Source organism: Babylonia areolata, chromosome 10 (genome assembly GCF_041734735.1).
Source record: "Babylonia areolata isolate BAREFJ2019XMU chromosome 10, ASM4173473v1, whole genome shotgun sequence".
In the NCBI taxonomy this organism is placed as follows: domain Eukaryota; kingdom Metazoa; phylum Mollusca; class Gastropoda; order Neogastropoda; family Buccinidae; genus Babylonia; species Babylonia areolata.
In genome coordinates this window covers 29,101,443-29,111,442 of record NC_134885.1, presented here as the reverse complement: position 1 = coordinate 29,111,442, position 10,000 = coordinate 29,101,443, and the positions used below count along the sequence as shown (strand labels likewise).

Genomic DNA, 10,000 nt, shown 5'->3' with positions numbered 1-10,000 from the left:
ACTTCTTTTTTCTTTTTTTTTTCTTTTTTTTTTTCTTTTACTGAAAGGGCAATCCTAACGAACATTCGTTAGACTGCTATGTAACTTTGTAGGACAGAAAATAAATCTTATAACGTCTAACAAACAATAGATAGTGGAAAATCTCTCCATACACAAGATACACAACTTCAAGTCAATGCTGCTCATGCTACCCATTCAGTTTCAGTTTCAGTAGCTCAAGGAGGCGTCATTGCGTTCGGACAAATCCATATACGCTACACCACATCTGCTAAGCAGATGCCTGACCAGCAGCGTAACCCAACGCGCTTAGTCAGGCCTTGAGAAAAAAAAAGGTGAATAAATAATAGATAAATACATAAAAAAAGAACTACCACTACTAATAATAATATGTATAAGGCGCAAAAAAAAACTTGATGAAGCCAACTATAAGTGTACATTAAAAAAGAGTAATAATAATAATAATATAAAAAAAGGGTGAATAAATAATAGATAAATACATAAAAAAAGAACTACTACTAATAATAATAATATGTGTAAGGCGCAAAAACTTGATGAAGTCCACTATAAGCGTACATTAGAAAAAAAATAGTAGTAGTGGTAGTAGTAGTAGTAATGATAATAATAATAATAATAATAATAATAATAATAAACCCATTCAGCTAGCACACAAGTGAATAAAAGGTACACTGGAACAAACCCAGAAAAAAAAAAAAAAATCAACTCACTCAGTACGGCCAGTCCTCTCTTCTCCTCTACACAGACCCATCGGATGTCCAGTGGGTGTCTGAATGACCCAACCTTTAGCTTCCGTCGTCAGAATTGTGGTATTCTTTGTCAACATTCACCTCTTCAGTATAAGAGCCTTCCGCTTGCAATATTTTGATGATGGTAACTGGTGTGAAACGCTGTTAACGTCGTCTCTTTCGCCGTTCGTATGGAGAGAGTTAAACTTAGTATACATCGGTAGGGAGAGAGAGAAAGAGAGACAGAGAGATGGGAGAGCGACTAATAGCAGGAAAAGAGAAACACAAAGAGAAACGTGTGAAAGACAGAGAAGAAGAAAGATAAGGGGGTGAGGGGGTGGGTGGGTGAATGAATGAAATAGAGAGAGAGAGACAGAGACAGACAGACAGAGAGAGACAAACAGAGACAGAGAGAGACAGAGAGAGAGAGAGAGAGAGAGAGTGATAAGGGGAGATAAGGATTTTACGAAGGAGCAGGGGGTGAGAGATAGAAGGAAAAAGAGAGAAAGAGGACGAGAGAAATTGAGCGTGTGTGTGTGTGTGTGTGTGTGTGTGTGTGTGTGTGTGTGTGTGTGAGAGAGAGAGAGAGAGAGAGAGAGAGAGAGAGAGAGACTGAAGAGAGAGAGAGACAGGGGAGAGAGAGAGAGAGAAAGAGAGAGAGAGAAAGAGACTGAAGAGAGAGAGAGACAGGGAGAGAGAGAGAGAGACTGAAGAGAGAGAGAGAGAGACAGGGGGAGAGAGAGAGGAAGAGAGAGAGACTGAATAGAGAGAGACAAGGAGAGAGAAAGAAAGAGAGACAGGGAGAGAGAGAGAGATAAAGAGAGAGAGACTGAAGAGAGAGAGACAGGGAGAGAGAGACAGAGACAGACAGAGAGAGACTGAAGAGAGAGAGAGAGAGAGACGGGGACAGAGAGAGAGAGAGAGAGAGAGAGAGAAAGAAAGAAAGAAAGAAAGAAAGAGAAAGAGAGAGGGAGAGAATGGTCTATTTGTTAGGCCTCCAGAGTGGGCCACGAACAATGGGGTATGTATAGGTTATTCTATTGTCGGTGTCAAATGACTGTGGGTTTTCTACCAGATTAATTTAATATTCGGGGTTGTTGTTTTTTTTTTGGTCAGAACAATACATAAAAGAATTAATGTTCAGCCAGTTTTTTTTAATTCCAAATTGCTGTCCACTATCACATAGTCCATCCAGAGTGTTTCTGTAAAGTGACCAACAGATATCATTGCTTTTGTTTGCTTGATTGTTTTGTGTTAATTGCTGTTATATGTTAATATTTATGGATTGTTGATCCCATTGTTCTGGTTTATCCTTTCGCTGTATATGCACCTTTAATCACCACCCAACGCCCCCCCCCCCCACCACCTCTCTTTCTCTCTCTCCCTCTCTCTCTCTCTCTTTCACACACACACACACCACCCACATACCCCCCCCCCCCACACACACACACATGACACATCTAATATCACCTAAACTTAAAATATTTTAAATCAAATAACACACACACACACACACACACACACACACACACACACACAACAGCACAACTACCCCTCACACCTCCTCCCCTTCAGACTGCGACCCCCCCCCCCCCCCCCCCAAACCCTCCACCCCCACCCCCCCACACACGCACACACCCCTTTCCCCCTCGAACTAGGAAGTTTGCCAAGTCGAACTCGAAAATTTCACAGGCCGCTCAAAGCCAGTGATCGGCACACCACCGATATCTCTACAACAAGTGGGGGGGGTAATCGATAAACCTTCGCCTGAGAAAGCCAAGCTAATCCATTGTTGTTGTTGTTGGTGGTGGTGGTGGTTGGTGGTGAGAGGAATTCTGAATTTCAGCCCGGACTGTAAGTGGCTTCACTGCTTTATCAAGCAATATACTGCAACAACTACTGCTACTACTACTACTACTACTGCTACTACCACTACTGCTGCTACGATAATCCTTCGGCTGAGAAAGCCAAGCGAATCTGTTGTTGGTGGTGGTGGTTGGTGGTTACTGCTACTACTACCACTACTGCTACTACTACTACTACTACTCTGCTACTGCTGCTACTACAACTACTTCCTCGTGTGTTGGGGTGTTTTGGTCTATTTAATTTTGTTCTATATTCTTTTATCATTTAGTTTGTTTTTTTGCTTCATTATATCTTATATTATTTTTAAAAAAAAAGAAGTTTTATATGACTTCATTTTATCTTATTCAGTTCAGTTTGCCTTTATTTTATTCTATTCTATTCAATCTTATTTGACTTTATTTCATTCTATTTTATTCTGTTGTATTTGAGTTTATTTTATTCTATTTAGTTTAGTTTTATTTCACTTTTGGGTTCATTTCTTTTCATTTTACTTCATTTTATCTTCTTTTTTTTATCTTAGTTATCTTTCTTTATTTCGGGCCATCCTTTCCCTGTGGTCAAATGAGCAGAGAAAAGAGAGAGAGAGAGAGAGAGAGAGAGAGAGAGAGAAGAGAGAAGAAGAAGAAGAAGAAGAAGAAGAAGAAGAAGAAGAAGAAGAAGAAGAAGTCAAATTACTGAAAGAGAGTGTCTCGGAACTTGCTGGGTCAGTCTGTCGGCTCAGGTATGGTGATCAACTTGTTTTTGTTTGTTCTTTTTTCTGTTCTTTTCTTTTCCATGTTTGTTATATCTGATTTGATTGATTTCCTTGCATCGATAACCCGATTCTTACTGTGATTGAAACACGTTTAGTTGTTGTTGTCGTCGTCGTTGTCGTTGTTATTGTTCTGTTTCTTCTTGTCTTGTTCTTATATTTCTCCTTGTTCACCTTCTTCTTCTTCTTCGTCGTCGTCTTTAACTCACTCAGTACGGCCAGTCCTCTCTTCTCCTCTACAGAGAGAGAGAGACTGAAGAGAGAGAGAGAGAGAGAGAGAGAGAGAGAGAGAGAGAGAGGGGGGAGAGAGAGAGAAAGAGACAGAGAGAGAGAGAGAGAGAGAGAGAGAGAAAGAGACAGAGAGAGAGAGAGAGAGAGAGTTGTTGTTGTTCTCCTTCTTCATCTCCTTCTTCTTCTTCACATTACGGTTTCATGACAATAAAATCTGTTCTATTCTATCCAGACCCCTCGGATGTCCAGTGTGTGTCTGAATAACCCAACCTTTAGCTTTCGTCGTCAGAACTGTGGTATTCTTTGTCAACATTCACCTCTTCAGTATAAGAGCCTTCCACTTGTAATATTTTGATGATGGTAATTGGGGTGAAACGCTGTTAACGTCGTCTCTTTCGCCGTTCGTATGGAAAGGGTTAATGTCTCATTCCTTTCCTCCATCTCCTGATTTTGTGTTCTTGTTCTTGTTGTTCTTATTGTTGTTGTTGTTGTTGTTATTATTACTCTTCTTGTTTTTCCTCTTCTTCGTCGTCTTCTTCATCATCGTCTCCTCCACTTTCTTCTCCTCCTTATTCTTGTTCTTCTCCTTGTTCTTTTTTGTACTTCTTGTTCTTCTTCTTCTTATCATCATTAGTTGTAGTGTTGTTGTTGTTGGTGTTCTCCTTCTTCATCTCCTTCTTCTCCTTCTCCTTCTACTCCTTCTTGTTGTTCTTCTTGTTCTTCGTCGTCGTCGTCGTTGTCGTCGGTGTCGTAGTCGTCGTCGTCTTCTTCATCGTCTCCTCCACTACCTTCTCCTTCGTATTCTTGTTCTTCTTGTTCTTGTTGCTGCTGCTGTTCTTTCTTCTTCTTCTTCTTCTTCTTCTTCTTCTTCTTCTTCTTCTTCTTCTTCTTCTTCTTCTTCTCCCCCTTGTTCTTGCTATTGATATGGGGAAGGTGGCACAATTGTTAAAGCTGAGGGATGAAGGAGACGCATAAGCACTGGGGTCGCTTCAGTATTGCTGCAGTGCGTTGCGTTGCATTGGGTTGTATTGTATTGTATTGTATTGTATTGTATTGCGTAGAAGGAAGCTGGCAGAATGGTCAATACGCTCATCTGCCAACACAGCGCACGTGTGGCTCTGGGTTCGAATCCTGCTCTCGCCCTTTCTCCCAAGTTTGACTTGAAAAAAAAAAAAATCAATTTGAGCATCTAGCCATCCGGCGGATGAGATGATAAACCAAGGTCCCGTGGGCAGCACGCACTTGGCGCACTGAAAAAAAACCCCACGGCAACAAAAGGGATGTCCTCTGGCAGCATTTCAGTTTCAGTTTCAGTAGCTCAAGGAGGCGTCACTGCGTTCGGAAAATCCATATACGCTACACCACATCTGACAAGCAGATGCCTCACCAGCAGCGTAACCCAACGCGCTTTGTCAGGCCTTGGCAGCATTCTGTAGAAGAAATGGCACTCAAGTCCTGACGAAGTGTGTTGGGTTATACTGTTGGTCAGGCATCTATCTGCCTCGCAGATGTGGTGTGGCGTATATGGATTTGTCCGAATGCAGTGACTCCTTCTGGAGAAAGTAAAACTGAAACTTGTTCTTGTTCTGTTTCTTGTTCTTCCTGTTGTTATTGTTGTTGTTGTCGTTGTTGTGTTTTTTGTTTTTTTGTTTTTTGTTTTCTTCTTCTTCTTCTTCTTCTTCTTCTTCTTTTTTCTTCTCCTCCTTTCTCTCCTCCGCTTCCCCCTCCTTGTTTTTCATGTGGTTGACGCTGTTGTTGTTGTTGTTGTTGTTGTTGTTGTCGTTTTTGCTGTTGTTGTTGTTGTTGTTGTTGGCATGACTACCGCTTCTACAACATATCATTTAATGCTGTGAGTTCCTGAGTAGCGTTTTGTTGTTATAGCATTACTGGTTGTTATGCACCACCACCACCACCACCACCACCACCACCACCACCACCAACAACAACAACATCTACTACTACTACTACTACTACTACTACTACTACTAAATAACAACAGTTCTATTTCAGATTTTCAAGGAGGAACCCACTGCGTTCAAACTGTTTCATATACGCTACACCAAGTCTGCTTGGTATAAACACATAAAAGACAGTGCCTAAGAATAGCTGGGGATTGTATTCATTTTTATAACTTTCGCCAGTTCTATCCGGACCCTGAAATCCGTCTGGGAAAATCCACTATCCCGGCGGTTAAGGAAGCCAAATTTTTAGGGGTCGTCTTTGATCAGAAGCTGAACTTCCTCAGCCATATCAAACAGCTGAAAATATCTTGTCAAAAAGCCCTGAACATCATCCGAGTGGTGGCACACACGGACTGGGGTGCTGATAAGAGAACTCTCTTGCACCTCGACAGAGCCCTGGTCCGGTCCAAACTGGATTACGGAAGTGCAGTATACGGCTCGGCCAGACCGTCTTACCTGAAACTGCTAGACCCTATACACCACCAAGGGCTCCGTCTCAGTTTAGGTGCGTTCCGCACCACCCCTGTGCACAGCCTGTACGCAGAGGTGGGGGAACCGCCTCTCTCCAACTGCAGACTGAAGCTGACCTTAAATTATTACTTGAAACTGTTTTCTGAACCTACAAACCCTGCTTACGACGTTGTATTCAACAACCCTTTCAACAAGAAATTTGAAGACAACCCAAACTGCACCCCTCCTCTTGGACTCCGCATTCAGCCGCACATAGAAAATGCTGATCTGGATGTTGGTGGCATCTCAGACTTCTCCAAGTTCCCCGACAGCCCTCCGTGGACCTTTAGAACACCTGAGGTCCGATTCGATCTGGCCTTGTACCGTAAAGACTCCACCAGTTCACTGGCCTACAGAACTTACTTTTCAGAACTCTGCCACAGATTTCCCACTTTCCAAAGAATCTTCACTGACGGTTCCAAGTCAGAGGACGGAGTCGCTGCATCTGCGTTCTGTCCCGCCTTTCCTGACCAGCCCTCAACAGAACACATCCTGTCTGACAGCTCAGTGTACACTGCGGAACTGACCGCACTGGTTCTGGCGGTAAAAATGGTACTCTCTTCGAAACAAAAGAAATTCATGATCTTTTCCGACTCATTGTCAGCTCTGGAGGCGATCGCCTGCAGGAATATCACTCATCCCAAACTGCTGGAATTTTACGAAGCTTTTACTCTCGCAACGAAGAAAGGATACGAGGTTGTGTTGGCCTGGGTTCCTGGACATGTTGGCATTCGTGGTAACGAAAGGGCAGACCTGCTGGCCAAGAACGCTGTAAAGAAAGAATTATCCAGATCCTTTGTACCATACACAGACATGAAGCAGAAGGTGAATACTTATGTTAAGGATCTTTGGCAAGAGGAGTGGAACACCCAGACGGACAACAAGCTCTTCCAGATCCGTCCAGACCTAAAATAGACCCTCCCTTCAGGGGTGAAGAACAGAAAGGAGGAGTCTGTGCTGTGCAGACTGCATGCGGGGCACACCTTTTTTTTTTTTTTTTTTTTTTTTTTACTCATTCTTACTTGTTAAAGGGGGAAGAGGCCCCTCGATGTATTCCCTGTGATGAGCCTCTCACCGTGAAACACGTGCTCCTTGACTGTTGGGATCTGCATGATGTTAGACACAGACATTACACGGCGGTTTCTTTGAAGACCTTGTTTCGTGATGTCCCTCCGTGGGCGCTGATGGACTTCTTGAAAGAAGTGAACATTTTTAATCAGATTTGAAGGTTTTAAACTGGGAAGTTTGTTTTTTTAAACTTTGAGTGGAAAGTTTGAAGTGGTGAATCGTTTTAATTGTTTGTTTTTTACCCTTGTAGTAGTTATTAACGTGGCGATAGCCTTGAGATGGCCTTAGTGGTCGGCGAGGCTTTAAGCACCATAATTTCATTTCATTTCAGCTGGAGATTCCCCCTGCAATGTATAGAAACTATTGCCTATCCTGCAACCGAACATTAAGAGCAGTAGGTTCATGGATAACAGACTAATGAATAGTCACCTTTCAGTGACATGGGTCCTCTACCACGCATGTGCATAAATGCGAGCTTGGCGGTGAAAGGGTTAAATATACACTTGTGTATCTATCAGAGTGGTTTTTTTTCTTCTACAAATCTTTGCCAAAAGACAACACTTTCTTTGTTGCCATGGGTTCTTTTTCAGCGTGCCAAGTGCGTACTGCTGCACACGTGGCCTTCTGTTTATCTTCACATGCGAATGACTGGATGGTCAGTTTGATTTTCCAGTCAAACTCGAGAAAAAGAGCATTGCCAGGAATGGAACTCACTTTCAGTTTCAGTTTCAGTAGCTCAAGGAGGCGTCACTGCGTTCGGACAAATCCATACACGCTACACCACATCTACCAAGCAGATGCCTGACCAGCAGCGTAACCCAACGCGCTTAGTCAGGCCTTGAGAAAAAAAGAAAAACAAATATAGATAAGCTTACATAAACAAATAAATAAATAAATAAATAAATAAATAATAATTATGATATAAAAAAGGTAGTAGTAATGAAAATAGTAATAAAACAATAATAAATAAATAAATAAATAAATAAATAAATAAGACAACAATGATGATAAATAAGCAAATAAATGTAAAACATGGACACACATTCACACATACACCCACACATGCATAACAGATATGCACCAAACACGCAGTTTCACAGATATGAAAGCACAGTCAAATACATATAAACGTACATGAGCTCCAACACACACACACACACACACACACACACACACACACACACACACACACACACACACACACACACACACACACACACACACACACACACACATTACCCTGCACCTCCTCTACCCCCCTCCTCCACACACTCATTTCTAGTCTATGTATCGCAGCTTCCACGGCATACACACACACACACACACACACACACACACACACACACACACACACACGCACGCACGCACACACACACACACACACACACAGATGAACACTTACTTGTACAAGCACACACACACACACGCCCATATCTCCCACCCCCAACCCCACACATATATATACAAAGATATATATATGATATATACGTTCCAATATCCTGTTGCTCCCACAGTGTAGGCATGCATACACTCACATACCTACGTGGGTATGGAGCTCAGACCCTCACGTAACTCTATCAGTAGATAAGCTTCTTTGACATCCTGCCACCTTCCTCTTTTCTTTTCTTTTTTAATTGTTATTTATTTATTTATTTATTTATTTATTCATTTATCTATTTATTTATGTACGCTTATAGCTGACTTCATCAAGTTTTTGCGCCTTATACATATCATTATTATTATTAGTAGTTCTTTTTTTTTAATGTATTTATCTATTATTTATTCACCCTTTTTTTTCTCAAGGCCTGACTAAGCGCAGTTGGGTTACGCTGCTGGTCAGGCATCTGCTTGTCAGATGTGGTGTATCGTATATGGATTTGTCCGAACGCAGTGACGCCTCCTTGAGCTACTGAAACTGAAACTGAAAACTGAAACTCCTCTTAGATAACAACAACAGCAACAGTATCAAGCTGGATGATGTAAAAAGTATTCAAAAATAAAGAATAAAAGAACGGTTGTCACAGACAGACAGGTCGTCTGCTGAAGGATGACGTCCCCTGTGCGGAAGTACGTCACCAAACTTCCGGCGGCAGGCGGCACCTTCGTCGTTGTGCTGCTCTTGTTTCTGATGCTGAACGTGGACCCTGCGCTGTCGCAGCGACTCTGTGTCGAAGAAGTTCCGGAGTAAGTTGTTATTGCTTAACTGCTTCAAACACCAACCACTCATTCAGGACGCCAAACTGAATCAACAAAGCAAAGAGGAGTGAACTTTTAAGGGGTTGGGAGGGAACGGGGCAAGGGCTGGGTGGGTGGGTGGGTGGGTTGTTCTCTTCTTCCTCGTTCGTGGGCTGCAACTCCCACGTATGTACACGAGTGGGCTTTTACGTGTATGACTACTCTGACCCCGCCACGTTAGGCAAATATACCCGGTTCTTGGGGGGTGTGTGCATTGCCAGGTATGTTCTTGTTTCCAGACATGAATCACAGGATCTTTAACGTGCGTATTTGATCTTCTGCTTGCGTTTTCACACGAAGGCGATTCAGGCACTAGCAGGTCTGCACATATTTTGACCTGGGAGATCGGAAAAATCTCCTCCCCCACCCCATTTTACCTACCAGGCGCTGTTTCCGAGATTCGAACCCGGGACCCTCAGATTGAAAGTCCAACGCTTTAACCACTGGGCTATTGCGCCCGTCCATGGGGAGAGGGGAGTGGGGTGGGGGTAGGGGTAAAAAAAAAATTTGCCTACCTCAAGCGAACGAGAAGGAAGTTTCAAAGTACATGTACTTTTCTTTTGTCACCTGCTGCTTCTCGACCTCTGCAGACAGTCTAGTCTCTCTGGTCGTTAACTGCTTGCCTGCCGTAGATA

At 42.8% G+C, this 10,000-nt stretch overlaps 1 protein-coding gene across 2 annotated transcripts in view; it reads left to right on the top strand.

Moving 5' to 3' along the window:
• Positions 1-2,491: 2,491 nt before the first annotated feature.
• LOC143286922 (uncharacterized) overlaps positions 2,492-10,000 on the top strand; it is a 41,259-nt gene continuing 33,750 nt past the window's right edge. Inside the window, exons 1-2 of one of the 2 annotated variants that reach the window (XM_076594875.1) lie at positions 2,492-2,597; positions 9,155-9,314. In XM_076594875.1, coding sequence (XP_076450990.1) covers positions 9,178-9,314 — 137 coding nt within the window. In that variant the 5' untranslated portion in view covers positions 2,492-2,597; positions 9,155-9,177. The remainder of the gene's footprint in view (positions 2,598-9,154; positions 9,315-10,000) is intronic. The other variant, XM_076594876.1, reaches the window with a different exon arrangement.